The following is a 23672-nucleotide window of genomic DNA, read 5'->3' on the forward strand; positions in this document are numbered from 1 at the left end:
CACACACACACACCACACATCTGGTAAGCAAGTCCCCTTTGCCACTGTAACCTAGCGGGGCCCTATGGGGCCTTCCTGGGACAGGGACAGACCCCTCCCCCATACCCTCTGCTTTAGTTTTTCTCTGAAGTACCCACCTAGATAACAGTATCTGATGCAAGTTTCCTGAGTTTTTCAGATGCTAAAACCACGACCAAATGGAAGAAATGAACTACTTGATGATCATGAGTACACAGCCCCCAGACCTTCTGGTGCCTAAGGACTGATCACCAACAACCAGAGAATTGTGCACAAGCTGATCACACACCCTGGGAAGCTAGTCCCTCACGTGGCCCTTAAAAATGCTTTGCTGAAAACCTTCAGGGATTTTGGGGGTTTTCTGAGCATGAGCCACCTGTTCTCCTTGGATGGCCCTGCAATAAGCCTTTCCCTGCTCCAAACCCCGATGGTTCAGTTTGTTTGGCCTCACTGTGCGTCGGGCACATGAACTTGCATTCGGTAACACCGCTACCTTCCAAACATTTCCAGCATCTGCCTGCTTCTCACTGCTTCCACTGCTACTGCCCAGCCCAAAGCCCCTCCACCGCTCACCTGGATTATGGCAGCACCTCCCCACCGGTCCTCTGCTCTCTCCCTTCCCCACCGACGGTCTTCTAAAACCACCAGAGCCTTTAACTTCCCATCTTATGTCTTATTGATAGTAAAAGCTTTACCCCCACTCAATTCTGGCCTCATCTCCCACCTGCCCTCACCCCCTGGATCACTCTGCACAGGCACACTGACCTCCCCACCCCATCTCACACACCTGAACACCCTGCCTCAGGGCCTTTGCACCAGTCATTTCCCCTACTTGGACAACTCTTCCCCAGATATCTGCATGGCTCACCCTTCACTTCCTTCAGTTCTTGACTGAGATGTCAGACCCCACTGCTTTCTCTGCTTTATTTTCTTTCTTTGCTACTATACTATTTATTTATTTAATAAAAAAGATGTTTTTTTTGGAATTTTGGAATTTTATTTATTTACTTTATATAGCAGGTTCTTATTAGTTATCCATTTTATACATATGAGTGTGTATATGTCAATCCCAATCTCCCAATTCACCCCACCCCCACTTCCCCCCTTGGTGTCCACACCTTTGTTCTCTACATCTGTGTCTCAATTTTTGCCCTGCAAACCGGTTCATCTGTACCATTTTTCTAGGTTTCTGACTTACTTCACTCTGTTTGACAGTTTCTAGATCCATCCATGTCTCTACAAATGACCCAATGTCATTCCTTTTTATAGCTGAGTAATATTCCATTGTATATATGTGCCACACCTTCTTTATCCATTCGTCTGTTGATGGGCATTTAGGTTGCTTCCATGACCTGGCTATTGTAAATAGTGCTGCAATGAACATTGGGGTGCATGTGTCTTTTTGAATTATAGTTTTCTCTGGGTATATGCCCAGTAGTGGGATTGCTGGGTCACAGGGTAATTCTATTTTTAGTTTGTTAAGGAACCTCCATACTGTTCTCCATAGTGGCTGTAACAATTTACATTCCCACCAACAGTGTAGGAGGGTTCCCTTTTCTCCACACCCTCTCCAGCATTTGTTGTTTGTAGATTTTCTGATGAAGCCCATTCTAACGGGTGTGAGGTGACCCCTCATTGTAGTTTTGATTTGCATTTCTCTAATAATTAGTGATGTTGAGCAGCTTTTCAAGTGCTTCTTGGCCATCTGTTTGTCTTCTTTGGAGAAATGTCTATTTAGGTGTTCTGCCATTTTTGGATTGGGTTGTTGGTTTTTTTAATATTGAGCTGCATGAGCTGTTTATATATTTTGGAGATTAATCCTTTGTCCGATGATTCATTTGCAAATATTTTCTTCCATTCTGAGGGTTGTCTTTTCGTCTTCCTTATGCTTTCCTTTGCTGTGCAAAAGCTTTTAAGTTTCATTAGGTCTCATTTATTTATTTTTGTTTTTATTTCCATTACTCTAGGAGGTGGATCAAAAAAGATGTTGCTGTGATTTATGTCAAAGAGTGTTCTTCCTATGTTTTCCTCTAAGAGTTTTATAGTGTCTGGTCTTACATTTAGCTCTCGAATCCATTTTGAGTTTATTTTTGTGTATGGTGTTAGGGAGTGTTCTAATTTCATTCTTTTACACGTAGCTGTCCAGTTTTCCCAGCACCACTTATTGAAGAGACTGTCTTTTCTCCATTGTATATCCTTGCCTCCTTTGTCATAGATTAGTTGACCATAGGTGCATGGGTTTATCTCTGGGCTTTCTGTCCTGTTCCATTGATCTATATTTCTGTTTTTGTGCCAGTACCATATTGTCTTGATTACTGTAGCTTTGTAGTATAGTCTGAAGTCAGGAAGTCTGATTCCTCCAGCTCTGTTTTTCTCCCAAAGACTGCTTTGACTATTCGGGGTCTTTTGTGTCTCCATACAAATTTTAAGAATTTTTGTTCTAGTTCTGTAAGAAATGCCATGGGTAATTTGATAGGGATTGCATTGAATCTGTAGATTGCTTGGGGTAGTATAGTCACTTTCACAATATTGATTCTTCCAATCCAAGAACATGGTATATCTCTCCATCTGTTGGTATCATCTTTAATATCTTTCATCAGTGTCTTATAGTTTTCTGCATACAGGTCTTTTGTCTCCCTAGGTAGGTTTATTCCTAGGTATTATATTCTTTTTGTTGCAGTGGTAAATGGGAGTGTTTCCTTAATTTCTCTTTCAGATGTTTCATCATTGGTGTATAGGAATGCAAGAGATTTCTGTACATTAATTTTGTATCCTGCAACTTTACCAAATTCATTGATTACCTCTAGTAGTTTTCTGGTGGCATCTTTAGGATTCTCTATGTATAGTATCCTGTCACCTGCAGTGACAGTTTTACTTCTTCTTTTTCAATTTGTATTCCTTTTATTTCTTTTTCTTCTCTGATTGCTGTGGCTAGGACTTCCAAAACTATGTTGAATAATAGTAGTGAGAGTGGACATCCTTGTCGTGTTCCTGATCTTAGAGGAAATGCTTTCAGTTTTTCACCATTGAGAATGATGTTTGCTGTGGGTTTGTTGTATATGGCCTTTATTATGTTGAGGTAGGTTCCCTCTATGCCTAATTTCTGGAGAGTTTTTATCATAAATGGGTGTTGAATTTTGTCAAACGCTTTTTCTGCATCTATTGAGATGATCATATGGTTTTTCTTTTTCACTTTGTTAATATGGTGTATCACATTAATTGATTTCCATATACTGAAGAATCGTTGCATCCCTGGGATAAATCCCACTTGATCATGGTGTATGATCCTTTTAATGTGTTGTTGGATTCTGTTTGCTAGTATTTTTTTTTTTTGTGGTACGTGGGCCTCTCACTGTTGTGGTCTCTCCCATTGCAGAGCACAGGCTCCGGACGCGCAGGCTCAGTGGCCATGGCTCACGGGCCCAGCTGCTCCGCGGCATGTGGGATCTTCCCGGACCGGGGCACGAACCCGTATCCCCTGCATTGGCAGGCGGACTCTCAACCACTGCGCCACCAGGGAAGCCCCTGTTTGCTAGTATTTTGTTGAGGATCTTTGCATCTATATTCATCAGTGACATTGGTCTGTAATTTTCTTTTTTTGTAGTATCTTTGTCTGGTTTTGGTATCAGTGTGATGGTGGCCTCATAGAATGAGTTTGGGAGTGTTCCTTCCTCTGAAATTTTTTGGAAGAGTTTGAGAAGGATGGATGTTAGCTCTTCTCTAAATGTTTGATAGAATTCACCTGTGAAGCCATCTGGTCCTGGACTTTTGTTTGTTGGAAGATTTTTAATCACAGTTTCAATTTCATTACTTGTGACTTGTCTGTTCATATTTTCTATTTCTTCCTAGTTCAGTCTTGGAAGGTTATACCTTTCTAAGAATTTGTCCATTTCTTTCAGGTTGTCCATTTTACTGGCATAGAGTTAATTGTAGTAGTCTCTTAGGATGCTTTGTATTTCTGCAGTGTCTGTTGTAACTTCTTTTTCATTTCTAATTTTATTGATTTGAGTCCTCTCCCTCTTTTTCTTGATGAGTCTGGCTAATGGTTTATCAATATTGTTTATCTTCTCAAAGAACCAGCTTTAAGTTTCATTGATCTTTGCTATTGTTTTCTTTGTTTCTATTTCATTTATTTCTGCTCTGATCTTTATGATTTCTTTCCTTCTACTACCTTTGGGTTTTGTTTGTTCTTCTTTCTCTAGTTCCTTCACGTGTAAGGTTAGATTGTTTACTTGAGATGTTTGTTGTTTCTTGAGGTAGGATTGTATTGCTATAAACTTCCCTCTCAGAACTACTTTTGGTGCATCCCACAGGTTTTGCATCATCGTGTTTTCATTGTTGTTTGTCTCTAGGTATTTTTTGATTTCCTCTTTGATTTCTTCAGTGATCTCTTGGTTATTTAGTAACATATTGTTTAGCCTCCATGTGTTTGTGTTTTTTACGTTTTTTTCCCCCTGTAATTGATTTCCAATCTCATAGCGTTATGGTCAGAAAAGATGCTTGATCTTATTTCAACTTTCTTAAATTTACTGAGGCTTGATTTGTGACCCAAGATGTGATCTATCCTGGAGAATGTTCCGTGCACGCTTGAAAAAAAAGTGTAATCTGCTGTTTTTGGATGGAATGTCCTATAAATATCAGTTAAATCTATCTGGTCTACTGTGTCATTTAAAGCTTGTGTTTCCTTATTTACTTTCATTTTGGATGACCTGTCCATTCATATAAGTGAGGTGTTAAAGTCCCCCACTATTATTATTATTATTATTTTAATTAATTTATTTATTTTTGCTGTGTTGGGTCTTCGTTTCTGTACGAGGGCTTTCTCTAGTTGTGGCAAGCGGGGGCCACTCTTCATCGAGGTGCGCGGGCCTCTCACTATCGCGGCCTCTCTTGTTGTGGAGCACAGGCTCCAGGTGCGCAGGCTCAGTAATTGTGGCTCACGGGCCTAGTTGCTCCGCGGCATGTGGGATCCTCCCAGACCAGGGCTCGAACCCGTGTCCCCTGCATTAGCAGGCAGGTTCTCAACCACTGCGCCACCAGGGAAGCCCCGTCCCCCACTATTTTTTTTTTTTTTTTTTTTTTTTTTTTTGCGGTACGCGGGCCTCTCACTGTTGTGGCCTCTCCCGTTGCGGAGCACAGGCTCTGGATGCGCAGGCTCAGCGGCCATGGCTCACGGGCCCAGCCGCTCCGCGGCATATGGGATCCTCCCAGACCGGGGCACGAACCCGTATCCCCTGCATCAGCAGGCGGACTCTCAACCACTGCGCCACCAGGGAGGCCCCCGTCCCCCACTATTATTGTGTTACTGTCGATTTCCTCTTTTATAGCTGTTAGCAGTTGCCTTATGTATTGAGGTGCTCCTATGTCGGGTGCATATATATTTATAATTGTTATATCTTCTTCTTGGATTGATCCCTTGATCATTATGTAGTGTCCTTCCTTGTCTCTTGTAACATTCTTTATTTTAAAGTCTATTTTGTCTGATATGAGCATTGCTGCTCCAGCTTTCTTTTGATTTCCATTTGCACGGAATACCTTTTTCCATCCCCTCACTTTCAGTCTGTATGTGTCCCTAGGTCTGAAGTGGGTCTCTTGCATATATATGGGTCTTGTTTTTGTATCCATTCAGAGAGCCTGTGTCTTTTGGTTGGAGCATTTAATCCATTCACGTTTAAGGTAATTATCGATATGTATGTTCCTATGACCATTTTCTTAATTGTTTTCGGTTTGTTTTTGTAGGTCCTTTTCTTATCTTGTGTTTTCCACTTAGAGAAGTTCCTTTAGCATTTGTTGTAGAGCTGGTTTGGTAGTGCTGAATTCTCTTAGCTTTTTCTTGTCTGTAAAGCTTTTGATTTCTCCATCGAATCTGAATGAGATCCTTGCCAGGTAGAGTAATCTTAGTTGTAGGTTCTTCCCTTTCATCACTGTAAATATGTCATGCCACTCTCTTCTGGCTTGTAGAGTTTATGCTGAGAAATCAGCTGTTAACCTTATGGGAGTTCCCTTGTATGTTGTCATTTTTCCCTTGCTGCTTTCAATAATTTTTCTTTGCCTTTAATTTTTGCCAATTTGATTACTATGTGTCTCGGCGTGTTTCTCCTTGGGCTAATTCTGTATGGGACTCTCTGTGCTTCTTGGACTTGGGTGGCTATTTCCTTTCCCGTATTAGGGAAGCTTTCGAGTATAATTTCTTCAAATATGTTCTCGGGTCCTTTCTCTCTGTCTTCTCGTTCTGGGACCCCTATAATGCAAATGTTGTTGCGTTTAACGTTGTCCCAGAGGTCTCTTAGGCTGTCTTCATTACTTTTCATTCTTTTTTCTTTATTCTGTTCTGCAGCAGTGAATTCCTCCATTCTGTCTTGCAGGTCACTTATCTGTTCTTTTGCCTCAGTTATTCTGCTATTGATTCCTTCTAGTGTATTTTTCACTTCAGTTATTGTATTGTTCATCTCTGTTTGTTGTTTAATTCTTCTAGGTCTTCGTTAAACATTTCTTGTATCTTCTCGATCTTTGCCTGCATTCTTTTTCCGAGGTCCTGGATCATCTTCACTATCATTATTCTGAATTCTTTTTCTGGAAGGTTGCCTATCTCCACTTCATTTAGTTGTTTTTCTGGGGTTTTATCTTGTTCCTTCAGCTGGTACATAGCCCTCTGCCTTTTCATCTTGTCTATCTTTTTGCGAACTTGGTTTTCGTTCCACAGGCTGCAGGACTGTAGTTCTTCTTGATTCTTCCGTCTGCCCTCTGCCTTCTGGTGGATGAGGCTATCTAAGAGGCTTGGGCAAGTTTCCTGATGGGAGGGACTGGTGGTGGGTAGAGCTGGCTGTTGCTCTGGTGGGCAGAGCTCAGTAAAACTTTAATCTCCTTGTCTGCTGATGGGTCGGGGTGGGTTCCCTCCCTGTTGGTTGTTTGGCCTAAGGTGACCCAACACTGCAGCCTACCCTGGCTCTTTGGTGGGGCTAATGGCGGACTCTGGGAGGGATCACGCCAAGGAGTACTTCCCAGAATTTCTGCTGCCAGTGTCCTTGTCCTCATGGTGCGACACAGCCACCCCCCGTCTCTGCATGAGACCCTCCAACACTAGCAGGTAGGTCTGATTCAGTTTCCTATGGGATCACTGCTCCTTCCCCTGGGTTCCGATGCGCACACTACTTTGTGTGTACCCTCCAAGAGTGGAGTCTCTGTTTCCCACAGTCCTGTCGAAGTCCTGCAATCAAATCCCACTAGCCTTCCAAGTCTGATTCTCTAGGAATTCCTCCTCCCATTGCCGGACCCCCAGGTTGGGAAGCCTGACATGGGGCTCAGAACCTTCACTCCAGTGGGTGGACTTCTGTGGTATCAGTGTTCCCCAGTTTGTGAGTCACTCACCCAGCGGTTATGGGATTTGATTTTATTGTGATTGCGCCCTTCCTACTGTCTCATTGTGGCTTTTCCTTTGTCTTTGGATGTGTGGTATCTTTTTTGGTGAGTTCCAGTGTCTTCCTGTTGATGACTGTTCAGCAGTTAATTGTGATTCCGGTGCTCTTGCAAGAGGGTGTCTACACTATTTTTTTTTTGCGGTACGTGGGCCTCTCACTGCCACGGCCTCTCCCGTCGCGGAGCACAGGCTCCGGACGCGCAGGCTCAGCGGCCATGGCTCATGGGCCCAGCCACTCTGCGGCACGCGGGATCCTCCCGGACTGGGGCACGAACCCGTGTTCCCTGTATCGGCAGGTGGACTCTCAACCACTGCGCCACCAGGGGAGCCCTATACTATTTATTTTAAAATTTATTTTCTTGTTTGTTTTCTATTTCCCCCTGTGGGAATGTAATATCCATGATGACAGATAATTTTAACTGTTTCTGCTGCTTCTGTATCCCCAGTGCCTATAAAAGGGCCTGGCATATTGTAGGTGTTCATTAAACATTTGTGGAATGAATGAAAAATTCAACGATTAAAGAGGTGGCTTATCTCATCCTAACCCAAATCCAGAGGCCCCATTTCACACGTGCAGCCCTCACACGGGAAACCAAGGCTGTTAAAAGTCGGCTACATAAAGTCTGACCTTATCCTGAGATTCCTGCCAACACCATTAGACTATACAAGGAAAACTCTGAATTAAACATATTAGGAGAACTGTAGTTTAGAGTCTCATCACTTGAAAACAAAGCTTCATGATCCTTTTGGAAATCAAACTGGGAGCAGAGATGAAGCACATTTCTTGAATTAGTTACAAGGTTCTCTGTCTACGGTTTCATTACCTGTGTTAGTGCTAATGCTGTGATAAGCACTTCACGAGTGTGCAAGGCTGGTGACTGACAGATAGAGATAATAAAATACATCAGCTATTTTCCGACTTCTGTTGCGATCCTGAAGTATGTGGCTTTCTCAATCAATGCTATATTGATAGCTTCTGTAGCAACCCTCATCTAACACAAACGCCTTTATTAAAAAAAAAAAAAACCAGCTAAGCAGATTTAACAGCTTAGAAGACACTGAGCGAGAAACAATATTAACATTTGTCAGTATTTTCTTTATTGGTTCTGAGAATTAATTTCTTAGGCTGCAAAGAGTGACCATCATAATTATACTAAAATATAACCAATTTGAAACCATGCTGTCAATAATGAAAGTCTGGCCCATGAACAGTTTATAACAACATAGATGGAGGTTGAAAAGGTGGGTAAATTTTAAAATAACCTTTCAACTGTTTTTCCAAATGGTCAGACGTTTCATAGTAACCAAATCGAGCACCTCTAATTGAGGTCAATAATGAAAATCTTCCATCTCTGGATCACTATAAAAGCCAGAATTCTATTTTTAGCCACTGAAGCTGTTTAATCTTTAAAGATTCAGTTGTTTAATTTATTAGAGCTTGTTTCCCACTGCCATCTTCATAACAGAAAATCTGATTGCTAAAAATAAGAGTGAGCTGTTTTAATATATTTACATAAATAATTAAAAATTCTACAGCAGAGTACGCAATACAACATATTGCCACCATAAACTTCCAATGGAAGGATGTCACTTTAATTAAAAATTACAAAGGTGCCACTGTAAACAAGTCATTTACATTTCAAGCTCTGTGTTGACTCAAGAGAGAAATAACTCGTTAAAAAAAAAAAACAAACAGAAATGACCTCACCCCATATCCTATTATTGAGGTCAGTAACCACATTTAATTAAGACGAACTGTTAATAATATATTTTAGTGGATGGAGGCTCTTTTCATTTCCCCAGGTAGAAATGTTATTATTTGGTCTTTAACTTCTGATTAAAATTTAAAAGGTGGGAGTCACCCCAAATTAAACTCTTAAATCTGGTTTTGAAATCTGGCTTTTTCAAAAGGGGAGTTACAACCCTCCTTTCTCCTCCCAATAAATGCTGAGCTACTACACGTTTTGAACCTCTGTGGTCCTGAGAAATGACAGTGATGACAAAAATCCTAATTTCCAGGGGAACTGATTTTTGCCATCTGCTTCCAAAGGTCTTAGAAGATACAGAACAAAAGGTCCCATAGCCAGCTGATGACTTTTGCTTGATTTCCTATCATTTTTTTTGTGATTTCCTTTGAATGGGCTCCAATATTAGATTAAATGAGGTGTTAAAGAAAAAGGCTTGATGACTCACAGGAAGACCAGTGAAAACTGAAATTGGGCCTTTTAACAAATCTTTTGGGACTGAATTTTCATCACCACATGTTGCATTCGGTACCAGTTTGAGCCCATGAATGAATCTACCTTGGAGCTTAAAAGCCTCCAAGTCTAAAGGAGGAAGGGGAGGGAAATGACTTAAAAACACCCAAAGAAATCAGAACAAAGTAGGCTGTGGTTTTCAGAGTGATGAGGATCTAATCTGGATCTGATTCAGGTATTCTGTGTTCAAAGGATGGGTTCAATTTGGATCATGGCTTTGGAAGAAAAGCCGGCAGATGGACCTGACTCCTTAGTGTAACTTTCACAGACCTGGGAAGCCCAGTGAAAGGCCGATCGGTCCTGCTCAGGCTTCCCTCCTGGGACTGGTTTAAAACAAGGCCACATGCAAATATTTCCATGGTTGCTAGACACTAGACAATACCTGAAGATGAAAAATAATAGTAATCACAATAAACCATGTCTGCTTATGCACAAAATGTCTGCACACAGAAATTCCACCCCAGCTGCTGGCAAACCATGCTATACCTGTTTACTAAGCACTTCCAAAGGCCAAGCGCTGGGCTGTTTTAAGACCTACGATTGGTGCAGCCAATATGGAAAACAGTATGGAGGTTCCCCAAAAAACTAAAAATAGAGTTGCCATATGATCCAGCAAACCCACTCCTGGGCACATATCCAGACAACACTACAATTCAAAAAGATACATGCACCCCTATGTTCACAGCAGCACTATTCACAATAGCCAAGACATGGAAGCAACCTCAATGTCCGTCTACAGATGAATGGATAAAGAAGATATTGCACATATATACAATGGAATACTACTCAGCTATAAAAAGAATGAAATAATGCCATGTGCATCAACATGGATGAACCTAGAGATTATCATACTAAGTGAAATGAGTCAGAAAGAGAAAGACAAATACCATACGATATCACTTATATGTGGAATCTAAAATATGATACAAATGAACTTATCTACAAAACAAAAGCAGACTCACAGACATAAGAGAACAGACTTGTGGCTGCCAAGGGGGAAGGAGGGTGGGGGAGGGATGGATTGGGAGTTTTGGGTTAGCAGATGCAAACTATTATACACAGAATGGATAAACAACAAGGTCCTACTATATAGCACAGGGAATTATATTCAATATCCTGAGATAAACCATAATGGAAAAGAATGTATATGTATAACTGAAGTACTTTGCTGTACAGCAGAAACTGACACAACATTGTAAATCAACTACACTTCAATAAAATAATAAAAAAAAAAAAGGACCTCTGAGCCTCTAAGAATTTTCTCTGTCCATGGTGGCCTCCTCCCAAGTCATACCAAACATATTGAAATGTACTCACATTGCAAGTACATTTTTTTCCTGTAAAATTTTTGAGATAATTTTTATATCACTACTTTTGCTTTTGGAATTATTTGACTACTGGGAATATTTCACTAATAATCCCCTATGATTTCTCTAGAGCTGACTCAGACATTCTACAACGAGAGATCTACAAACAGTTGGCAAATGTAAAGACATTTTTGCAAATATTAAATTCAACCTGCCAGGACGTGGAAGCAAGCTAAATGTCCATCAACAGATGAATGGATAAAGAAGATGTGGCACATGTATACAATGGAATATTACTCAGCCATAAAAAGGAAAGAAATTGAGTTATTTGTAGTGAGGTGGATGGACCTAGAGTCTGTCATACAGAGTGAAGTAAGTCAGAAAGAGAAAAACAAATACCATATGCTAACGCATATATATGGAATCTAAAAAAGTGGTACTGATGAAGCTAGGGGCAGGGCAGGAATAAAGACGTAGATGTAGAGAATGGACGTGAGGGCACGGGGGGAAGGGGAAGCTGGGACGAAGTGAGAGAGTAGCATTGACATATATACACTACCAAATGTAAAATGGATGGCTAGTGGGAAGCAGCTGCATAGCACAGGGAGATCAGCTCGGTGCTTTGTGACCACCTAGAGGGGTGGGATAGGGAGGCTGGGAGGGAGGGGATATGGGGATATATGTATACATATAGCTGATTCACTTTGTTGTACAGCAGGAACTAACACAACACTGTAAAGCAATTATACTCCAATAAAGATGTGAAAAAAAAAATTCAACCTGCTAAAGTCATGGTGCTGTGGACACTCGATCTTATTAACTTCAATGTTGCTGTTTTCTTTTCAAACTTTGGAGGTGACAGATTATATGTTCACGTCCTTGACATTTTTGTAGGCTCCTGGAAAGTTTGAAGGTCTTGGTGCTGGGCCTTAGTGCTTAATTAATTAAATGGTACTGATGAGGCCCTTGTGTTTTACCAGGGATGGATATAAACATGATCGTTACCCTCACAGAACCCGAGGTTCAGTGGAAGATGGACAATTAGGTCAGGAATCACAGTAAAGCACGACGAGCATTACACCAGACGTTCAGAAAGCCCTTTGGAGTGCAGTCTGAAGGTCAGGGTAGCCCACCTGCAGAGACGATGCCTAAACTAACATCAGAAGGACATACAGCTATGGACGAGGCGGTGGCGAGGAAAGCGCCAGGAGTTCACCTCATTTGCGTGTTTTCTTTCCATAAACCGAGGTTCAGAGAGGTTACGTTTTCCTCATCAGCAAAGAGGCAGACTCATGGTTGTGAGAGTTAAATAAGACTTTGGAGACAGTGCTTTTGGTAAACTTTTATATAAAAATGTTAGGCATCTTAGTCACAGTACCAGCAAAATACATGTGTCCAGGGGTATCGTGGCAATCTTTGCCTAGTTTAGTCCTGTGCCCAATTCCCAGGAGGCAGAGACCAGCTCAAAGGCATGGGGATAGTGGCACTTCTGGGGAATTCAGGAATTTGTTGATAAGCGAGACCATAATGATGCTTGGAAATAAGTAATTTCTGTTGCTTGGCGTTTTCTCCCCAGCTGGAGACCACTGGTTCTTAATTCTCAAGGAAACAATTTCTTTCTCTCCTTCCTTCCTTTTCCTCTCTCCCTCCCTCCCTCCCTCCCTCCCTCCCTCCCTCTTCCTTCTTTCCGGGGGCATCACCATTTGCAACAAAGCTCTTGCTCTTATGACTATAAGCTCCCCGGAGGCTGTAGGCAGAGATCATTCTCACAAGTGAAAAGACAGCACCCAACAGTGTTAGGCCCATAGTAGCCTCTAAATAAATGCCAGTACATGAATTCAGTAAAGGAATGAATGGAAAACTATAATGCTTGTGCTTTTTTCAAGCAGCTGTCTTTGGTAACACAATTATCTGTTATTTTTATTGTGTAAAAATCTAATTTCATGGCACGTATTCATCTTTTAAAATTTACCCTGTAGTTTTTTATTTTTTATTTATTTTTATTTTTTTATTATTATTATTTTTTTGCAGTACGCGGGCCTCTCACTGTTGTGGCCTCTCCCGTTGCGGAGCACAGGCTCCGGACGCGCAGGCTCAGCAGCCATGGCTCACGGGCCCAGCCGCTCCGCGGCATGTGGGATCCTCCCAGACCGGGGCACGAACCCGCGTCCCCTGCATCGGCAGGCGGACTCTCAACCACTGCGCCACCAGGGAAGCCCTACCCTGTAGTTTTTTATTACACAGAAAGGTTCAATCCCCCAAAGGTGTTCATGGCAGAAACTTCTAGTTACCTCACAATACCCACTCTTACTTTCTTCCTTAGTAAAGAATCCCAGTTTTAAAAGTTGGTTGCTATCCAGCTAAATGACCATACTTCCTAGTATTTCTTACAGCTAGGTTTTGGCCATGTGACTAATTTTGGCCAATCAGATTTAAATAGAAATGTGATCGACTTTCAGTAAGACTCCTTAAAATATAAGAGACTCCCTTCTTCTTTCCCTCTCTCCCAAACTACTGTCTGGAATGCAGATGTGAAGGCTGAAGCACTAGCAACCATAATAATTGTCCATGAGGAAGAGGGTGCCAGTCTCGAGGTGACTGAATGGTGAGCAGGAAGGAGCCTGGGCCCCTGACAGCTCTGTGGAACTTCCATCCTAGCCCTGGACTGCCATAGCCGCTCTACACTTATTTTATATGAGGGGGAAAAAAACCCCACTTCTATCGTCTCTGAGCCACCATCATTTTGAATTTTCCTTTTATACTGAGCCAAACTTAATCCTCACAGATACGGTGCTGCTAGATGCACACTTGCGGGGTTCCCTGGATGAATGATCCTTTCCCCAAAAAATGTTGAGGGGTAATGGGTAATTTCACATGGGTGGGGACAATATTTTTCCTCAACACGTGTCTTATGTATTCAGTGTGTGGGCAGAAGTCTCTGCGGCAGAGTTGTTTACTACAGACCCTGGATAAGATGAGTTCTGTCTGAAAAATGTTTGGAATAGGAATTGCTACTTGGTTGCCTCAATAGAAATCCCCGGATTGGTCAGAGAATGAAATAAGTCCTCTCAGACCATTCAAAATGACTGAGCTGCCGGCTGCATCCCCAGAGTAACCAAAGCAACAGATCTGATGCAACAGTGAGTCCTGCTTCTCATTTCACTGTTAGAGAATGTTGGGTAAATACAGTCATTTTCATTTTAGCATAATTATCGTTGAGCTGCTCTTTCTGACAATAACTAGCCAACAACATCAGGTGCACGAGTCCACTCCTCACTGGAGACACTGAACTGTCATCGAGAAATGCCAGATTCCTGTCTCGTGTACACGGAGGAAGGCTCCACCCTGAAAGCTGACGCCTGTCTCGTTGTCACTGCAGGTTGAGAGGACAGGGTGTGGGAACCAGCTCTGGTTTACAACACGTCAACGTTCACATGACCTTGGAGCACAGAAACTTTCTAACCATCAATTCAAATAATAAGGGAAAACAGAAATGTGATTGCCTAGATAAAGACACAAAGAAGTCTTCATATGACAAAAAGCATTAACAACATCAACACATTTGCAAAATATTTTCAGAAAATTCTTCAGAAAATTAATGATGCATTAAACAATTTAGCTACAAGCATGTCCACTGACCTTTTAAAATAATTTCACACAATTGGAAACAGTCTAAATAGCCAACAAGGGAATGAATAAATAAATAAGTATATTCTTGTAATAGCATTGTAGAGAGCATACTATTCATGAAAACTAGTGGCTATTTCTTGATATGGAAAGCTGTTCACCATATACTGGGAAGTAAAGATGACAGGTTCCAAAACAAAATGGGTGATGTGAGCCAATTTTGAAAATAAAAAAGGGAAATACTCGCACATGTGACTGGAGATACACCTAAGCTGTTAAAAGGGGATTTCCTTAGGTGGGAAGATTACAGATTTTTAAAATTATCTTCTTTATTCTCAACTGCCTTTTCAAAAGTTTCCTCCATGAACTATCTTAACTTTATAATAAGGATAAGAAGACACAAGTCATTAAAAAGAAGAATTTCATCTGTCACTAGCCCACCGCTGTCCATTTTGATTTGGCTAAGCACAATGCAATGGGCTTTTAAACAAGTTTTAATAACTCAGGCTTTTTAGTGAGAATATTCACTCTGATGCCTGGACACCTCCTGTCTTTAGAGTTACAGGCTTCTCAGAGATCAAGACGCCTTTCACTGATTTTAACGTTCCCTGGTGAGATAAAAGAGGGCATCACAGTGGCAGCGGCAGAATCACTGTGCCTGAGACGGGCTTTCCATCACAGAAGACAGGACCAGGAATGAGTCAGAATTAAGGTCCTAAGCTTTATGGGGGCTGGGAGTGGGGAGGAGTTTCCTGTTTTGACAAGGGAAGGAGGCTGCCCTCAGGGAGGAGGTCAAAGTGCCTGTCAACTTGGGGGCAGGACCTGAATCAGGCTGCTTGGGGTGGAGCATCTCCTGCAGTGCTAAGATGCCTTGAGGGCCTGGCTAGACATCTGAGAGGAGACGGGGTTATTGGAGCTGAGGCACAGAGAGTGTTGGAGTGATACTGATAGAGATAGAAATGCGGGGAGGGGGAGAGACAGAGCCGGAGAGAAAGAAGAGGAGGAGGAGGGGGGAGGAAGCAGATGGAGGAAAAGGGGGAAAAGGAGGAGGAAAGAGAAGAGAGGAGAGAGAGGAACGGGAGGAAGGAAGGTGCAGAGGATCAGACAGAGAAGAGGCGGCCATGAGACGAGAGCGGAAGATGGACCTAGAGGGAGGGGGGAGATGCAGATAGAGACAGTGATGGGGCGGGAGGAAGGGCAGAGGCAGACACAGAGGGAGACAAGGAAGAAACGTACAGTGCAAAGGAGAGACCCAGAGTAGTCAGCACAGAGGGGGACAAAGAGAGAACGACAACGTGGACACAGAGAGTCACACACACAGACAGGGACGCCCGCATAACCTGCACAACTGCAGAGCCCAGCGCCGAGCTACTGCCGGGAGTCAAGACGGGGGCAGATGGCGCTGGCAGCATCTTTGTGCATGTGCCTTTGTCAGCTGAACTCGGAGCTCTCCTTGAGATAAAAATAGGAGTTCTCAGTTCCTCCCTCTTCCAATGCCTGCTCCCCAAAGAATCATTAAGACAACACCGCCACCACCACTCACAAGGTCATCGTGTCTTTGTGAGAGTTCTGGGGAGCCACGTGCGGTTTATTAGAAAACCAGGTCCCGGCCCGGCCCCTCCCCTCAGCCCATCGGGGACAGTGCTTCTCGTGTACAGGATCAAAGGCTGCAGATAATTAATGAGCCTTTTCTCCCTGAAGAGCTCCTGTGACAATAGCTCGACGTGTCAGGGATGTTATCCCTGCCTTTGATGGGCTCAGAACCAGCACCAGGAGAGGAAGGGCGGAGAGAGGGGAGGGGCGGAGGGAGACCCCGTCAGTGCCAGGCTGAGAGAGGGGCCACTTCTGGGCAACCGGGATCCCAGCAGGAAGGACTGTGTCCGAGGAGTCAGGCCAGAGACAGAAATGTGCATCACACACACATACATGCACGCGCACATACATACATACACATGCATTTAGTTTGCTTCAATGCTGGAAAAGTGATTTGTCCAGACACTGCTCAGCCAGACCCATTTGTAAATGTTACAGCTCTTAGGCAAACGGCCACAGAAACACCGCAGCTATATTTTCTGAGGGGACTCGTGACATTGAAATTGGTCAACAGTGGCTCTCCGTGGTCCCTGATGACTCAGCATCCATTCCCACCTTCTGGGAAGAGCCTTCTGCATTCCTCTGGGAAACCACCATCCCAGTTCATTATGGTTGGATGCTGGGTCCACGGTGGGCCCACGCACCAGGACTAGCCCCGGGCACATCCCAGCCAGCCTCCTGCCATTCTGGGTCAGAGACAGGTGTGTGTCCAAGTTGGCTCAGTGAGACGCAAACCTGGCCCTTGGGCAAGTATTGATACTACTGGTTAGGAAGGATCTCTTTCTGCTGGTAGGACTGGCATTGCTGGAGGCCTTGACCCTCTACAGCCATACGGATACGGCTGAGGATGACGCCAACCCAGGCAAGTGCAGAGCCAGGAGGCGGGGAGAGGATATGTTCTGAGCCCCTGAATTCTCATGCTGGATGTCCTTGTCCCCATTTTCAGTTTTGTGGGCCAGTATATGCATTTTTGGCAAAAGTCAGTCTGAGATGGGTCCTGGCCACTTGTGACTGAGGGTCACAGCTGTAATGAGCAAGTGTAGAAACAGGAAGCTCTGCAGAGCTTTCTACGCTCCTGCTTTTTACCGCCAAGTCTCACGTCTAGTAATTTACAAATTGCTTTCTCTGATCTCCTTTTCTCACAGTGGGCGCCACTGGCGCTCCACCCGAGATGGAATGGAGGACCACTGGAACCCAGCTCCAGTAGCCGGTCTGTGTTCTCCATGGCTCAGATCCTGGCCTTGGGGCCCCTCAGTGTCTCGGCTCTTGCCAGTCACATGCTCCCTCTCCAGGCTCCTGTCTCCCGACTCAGTTTGCCGGGGCTGCTATCCGTGGCCTCTTGCCACGCTCCAAGCACCACACTCCATTTGCCAGATGGGATTTCCTTCCTCTTTCTCAATCGGCTGCCTGCCGTGGGGGTGAAGAGGGGCAGCCACATCTGGGAACATCATCTCTCTTGCCTGTCAAGATGCCCTGAGTCGGGGGTGCATGGCTCCAGCTCAGGGAAAGTGGACTTGCCCCTGGGCATGTGACCCCTGAGCCGAGTGACACAAGAGTGGACAGTGGCTGGAGACGGGTCACTCTCCCTGTGAGGTCCTGCAGTGCCATCCCGTCAGGTCCCATTACCTAGAGACTCAACAATGCCCAAGTTCCTGTGCAACCTTGGCCCAGTTCTAAACATATTCTTCAATTCTATAAACTACTCAACATCACTAATCATCAGAGGAATGCAAATCAAAACCACAATGAGATACTATCTCACACCTGTCAGGATGGCCATCATCAGAAAGACCAGAAGTAATACATTCTTAAGAGGATGTGGAAAAAAGGGAACCTTTGTACACTGTTAGTGGGAATATAAATTGGTACAGCCACTATGGAGAACAGTGTGGAGTTCCTCAAAAAAATTAAAATAGAACCATTATAGGATCCAGCAATTCCACTCCTGGGCATATATCCAAAAAAGAGAAAACACTAATTTGAAAAGATACATGCACCCCAATGTTCATAGCAGCACTATTTACAATAGCCAAGATATGGAAGCAACTTAAGTGCCCATCAACAGATGAACAAATAAAGAAGATGTTTTATATATATATATATATATATATATATATATATATATATATATATGATGGAATATTACTCAGCCATAAAAAAGAATGAAAACCTACCCTTTACAACAACATAGATGGACCTAGAGAACATTATGCTTAGTGAAATTAGAGAAAACAAATGCTTTATGTTATCACTTACGTGTGGAATCTTAAAAAAAGAAAACAAACATGTATATAAGAAACAGAAACAGACTCACAGGTATAGAGAAAAAACTAGTGGTTACCAGTGGGGAAAAATTCTATAAACTGTGTGTAGAATCTTCCAGCAAATTCTCCCTTTTGCCTAAGTCAGCCAGAGCTGGTCTTAAACAAAGAACGCCGAGAGACCCACCTCTTCCACTGTCTGTCCCACCTTAGTAGGACCTCTATTCCCAGATCCCGACACCTGCCTCAGCCCCTCCCCATCACATTAACACTGTCATGTCTGGCAGCATCCCAAGTTACCCAACAAAGGCACAGTCCCAGGCTTCGCAACATCAGCCCCATTTAAATCCATTTCCTACCCACCCTGGAGTCACCTCTTTGTGCAAGTGCAAATTAACAGTTAAGCTCCCCTAAAGACATCCTAAATTTATACAACTACCTTACAGTCTGTTAAGCTACAGGTTTCCCGATCTAAGTACTTAAGGAAAGCTTTCTCTTTGATATTTAAATTGTATGTTTCCTTTGCCAGATACTGAGCAGGAAAAGGGAAAAAAAAGGAGAAAAGGAAAAAAAAGAATGGCTACTTCAGATTTACATTATTACAGGATTTGGTATTATTTTGTACTTTTATCTAGTTTGTCTAGCATTTCAGAAAGTTTTGTTGTAAAAATAAATCCCCTTTTGGGGGTTGGAAAATAACTTCTGCCAGCTTGCTCCACGGTCCTGTGGCTGATGCGGAGATAGTGGCACATTTTCAGGTGTTTCAAATCAGGAAAATAAGACATGTTTATTTGAAGTGCGTCTAATACTTGGTTATTGGTACCTCATATGAAAAGATCAGATTTTGGAAGAGGAAGATCAATTACTTTCTTTAGCGGAGACAGGCGTGCATTTGGACCTGCGTGTCAATGTGTTTACTGTGAAACGTCGCACCAGCGAGGGCATCTCATCTCCACTAGCATGAGATGCACTGTGGATAATGATCATTTAATTAAATCTCATTATGAAAACCCCTTCTTCTGAAGTACTGGACAGAGCTTAAGAAATGAACACCGAAAATTTGACCTTTTTTTTCGGTCTGCCAATCATCAGCGGAAAACCCAACCCTGATGGTCCATTTCTAAGTACCAGGCAATGTCTACTCCTTTCCCTTCTGATAGTTCAGAGTCCAGAGCACTTAGCGGAGAGCATGGACTTTGCAGATTGTGCTGCAATGTTTGCAACCTAATTTCTTCCACTACTGGGCAGTGTAAGCTGGGCAGTCTTGAGCAAGTTACTGAATCTCTCTGAACTCCTAATACCCTTAACTGTACATGGAGTTAGCGTTTCTCATAAAGTTGTGGCAGCTGATAAAGTAGGTGTCTGAGATGCAAGGGGCCATATGTGGCGGCTCCTTTCTTTGTCCCTTCCACACTGTGCTTGGCACCAGCAGACCCCTCTGGACACTTGAGCACACAGCCCCACTCTGCTCCCGGGCTCGTCTATTGCCAGGAATCAGGTGCAGGGGCAACATCCACAACTAGTGAGCCTGGTCCCCTGGTGCCACCAGCCGCCAGCTCTTCATTATGACACAAACTTCCTGCTCACCCAGATCATTAACGAGTTTAATTTAATGGTAGTTTGTTCCTGACAACCCAGACCCTGCAACCAGAAAAGAAAAGCCACTGCTGCCGGCCTCCCTCCCGTCTCAGGTTACCCAGCCGCCCACTCACCTGATGGTCTGATGCTGCAGGGAATCAGGGTCTGTGGCATTCACCGTCAACAGCACGCTGCCCACGGAGATGTGCTCTTGCTTGGTCACCATCATGGGGTCCGGGTGGAAAACCGGACCCTCATTGACATCCAGGACGGTGATGTGGACGGTTGCTGTGGAGCTGGGGCCGTAGGTGACGTCGGGCACCAGCGGGTCCTCGTTTTCCACTTTGATCAGCAGGGTGTGAAAGGCAGAAATCTCATAGTCCAGAGGCTGAAAGGCAGAGAGAAGGGCTCAGCACGTGGGTCTGCCACAAAGGGCAGGCGCTTTTGCACGAAGGCCTCTGACAGTCCCCGAGCCGTGTGGACGCTCAGGGGTGGATCCAGCTTTTGTGGGCTAAGAAGCTTGATGCAATTTGGGGTCCTCTTTAAGAAAAAAGAGTATGAAACATACCGATAACAAATTAGGTATGGAAGTTGTTCCTTTTTTCAGATTGAGAAATAACTTACAACAATTACATGAGTCCCAGAGACCTGGATCCTTTGTTGTGAGATCTCTTTAGGTGACTCCCTGGCAGCGCTGACATTAAAAGCCTTCCCACCGGTAGCCTGTGACCTCACAACTCCGGCACTCATGGGGGCTCTAGGGGGTGCGCATTTCTCCAGTAGGGCGTCATGTAGAGGAGAGGATCCGGGAGGCTGACGCACAAGGGGTTAAGCTGCATGGCCCGTCCCCACCTGAGGGCACTGGAAAACACGGGGGGGGGGCATTTTTATTTGTCCCCATGACTCGGCAGCTCTGTGGCCATTTTCTGGGCAGGGGACAGTGATGCCAGATACATGGCCATGCCTGGGACAGTCCCACATACGGCAGACTGTCCTACCAATGAGCAACCCTGCTGAGGCCCTTTCCAGGTGATTCTGTAAAGGGGCTGAGGGTAACCACCTCCCTTGCTGCTGTGTAGACTGAATCAGAGGATATTAAGGAAACCCCATTGTAGACATTATTAATATGGTGCCCTGTCCCTTACAGAATGTCATGGACGACATTCACTAGGTCACTTTCTTTCTAAACCAGGAGATGCAGTGATGGTGACATTTCCTGTCGATGGGGCTGTGTGTGAGGAGACATTTAGGTGAGATAAGGACACACTTCTTATTTCAAGCTATTTTCCTAATGTTTCCTGGGAAAACAAGTAGCTAACTCATCAGACCCAGGACATAATGGATATTCTTGCTGGGAGGACGAGACTGAAGTGAGTACAGGGAGGTGATTCACACTCAACCAGAAGGAAGGACATGGCAGCACACGTCGTAAGGGATCTGGGAATGTGGCATCAGAGGTGAGAATGGCGAAGCTGGGGAAAGAGCTCTACGGGTGCAGGGGGTAGAATCTGGAATTGGGCAGGTTTAGTTGGGAGAGCTTTAGGCAAAATTACATTATCTCTCATAATAATTACAGCTAACACGCACGCCCTGCACTCCACATCTGTGAAAGTGCACCCGCACAAACACACATGCATATATATATGCACAGGCACACACACACACACACAGGAAATACTGACCCTGGAAGTGCTTCCGGCTGTAATAGGACCACCCCTCCCGCTCTCACCTAGAGCAACTCCCAGCAGGGTCAGTATTAAGATTTTAAGAGCTGCCGGATATCAAGCTGTTGGTACCTAGGAGCTGCCCAGTTATACTGTGGTTCCACCCCTGGAACACAAGAATAATTTACCACTTCATCCTCCTTTCTAGCAACAGATCTCTGTCCTTCCCAAGTCAAGCCCCAAATCTGCAACCCCAGTGAAATAAATTCCAAACATGGGCCAGGGAGCTGCCATGCTTGGAAAGCAGAGTTATTCATCCTAATTAGGACACTGAAGGGGACTTGAGCCTTGGTCTTGCTAGGTAGTGACAGTCTGCTGGGCAGCATCCTGAGCAGGATGGACACACAGAGCGTCCACCTCTCCTGAGAACCTTCTCGACCGCACCCCAGCACGGGCAGACCCAGCCAGGCAACCCGAGGCCTGAGAATTTCTTTTATACCAGCTCCCAGGAACACACCATCTTCCTGGAAATAAAGTTAAGGACAGCATGCTGAGACTATGAAATCCTGAATCTAGCCCAACTGGATTTTCTACCATGATGCAAACGCCAGCAGGGTGAGGTTTTATTGAGCTTCTTAGCTCTGCAGGGCTCTTCACAGGCAGCAGATTCGAGGCCAGCAGCGTGAGCGGTAGCAGCAGGAGAGAGTGGCGCGCCCCGGCCCGGGGCAGAGGAGGAGGATCAGGGTCCCGACAGGAATGGGAATCTTACCATTTGTCTCCTAAGGCTGTGGTGACAAAGCACTAGGTGGCTTAATACAAAGCTTAATACAAAGAAATGAACTGTCTCACAGTCCTGGAGCTTAGAAGTCCAAAATCAAGATGTTGGCAGGGCCATGTTCTCTCTGAAAGCTCTAGGGGAGCCCTCCCTGCCTCTCCCAGCTTCGGGCGTTCCCTGGCTGGCAGCGCATGAGTCTGACCCCTGTCTCCATCATCACCTGGCCTTCTCCCTGTGTATCTCTGTCTTCACGTGGCTGCCTCCTCATAAGGACACCAGTCATCTTGGATTGGGGGCCCATCCTACTCTATTATGCCCTCATCTTAACTAATTACACCTGCAGTGGTCCTGTTTCCAAATAAGCCCACATTCACAGGTTCTGGGGGTTATGACTTTAATGTCTTTTGGGGGGGAGGCACAATTTAACCCATAACAGTGGGGTACTCACAGCTCCCCCATTCACACATATGTCTTATAATATATTTACATATTATGTATAAATATACATACAATATTTGATCTGCATCACAACCCCTCATTACTTTTCGTGACATAATCCATCTCTCATTGTGCACCTACTGTGTGCTAGGAGGGCCCCGTGTGCATCATCTCACCTAATCCTCACCTTACCCTCATAACAGTAGGTGATTTTAGACCCTTTTTACAGATGAGGAAACAGGTTCAGAGAGGTTAAGTAACTTGGTCAAAGTCACACAGCTAACAAGTAGCACAGAGCCGAGATGCGATACAGGGAGTCTGATGAGAGAGTCCGAGCTGATAACAAACTGCTTTTGGTACAGGGTGGTATTTCCACAAGTAATGCTGATGGGGACTCAGCCCTCTGTCTTGCCTTGGGCCACTTCATTCATACCAGGAAGCAATGCAGCTTAGTAGCAGAAAGCGCTATTTGCTCCCAGAGCCAGAGGGGAGGGGATCAAGTCCTGGCCATAAGAACTCTAATGAATACTACTGGACCACAGGCACATCACTGCATCTCCTGGAGCCTCAGCTTTCTCATCAGTAAAGTCCTAGTACGAAGGATTGTAGTAAGATAAGAGGAGATGATGCTGCTGGGTGTTTCACACAGCAGCTGGCCTGGAGTCGGATATAATAAAAAGAGGCTGTTAAGACAGTGAGGAAGAGGAATACGGGGTAGAAATAGCTGGAAGAGCCA

At 44.3% G+C, this 23672-nt stretch overlaps 1 protein-coding gene across 1 annotated transcript in view; it reads right to left on the reverse strand.

Annotated features, from left to right (window-relative positions):
* The window catches only part of CDH13 (cadherin 13), a gene marked incomplete at both ends in the record, with an annotated part of 1025013 nt that overhangs the window by 76372 nt on the left and 924969 nt on the right, over nt 1–23672 (reverse strand). The window contains one exon of the mRNA XM_079724018.1: nt 20194–20447. Coding sequence (XP_079580144.1) covers nt 20194–20447 — 254 coding nt within the window. The remainder of the gene's footprint in view (nt 1–20193; nt 20448–23672) is intronic.

The sequence above is a fragment of the Hyperoodon ampullatus genome (assembly GCF_949752795.1).
Source record: "Hyperoodon ampullatus genome assembly, chromosome: 18".
In the NCBI taxonomy this organism is placed as follows: Eukaryota; Metazoa; Chordata; class Mammalia; order Artiodactyla; family Ziphiidae; genus Hyperoodon; species Hyperoodon ampullatus.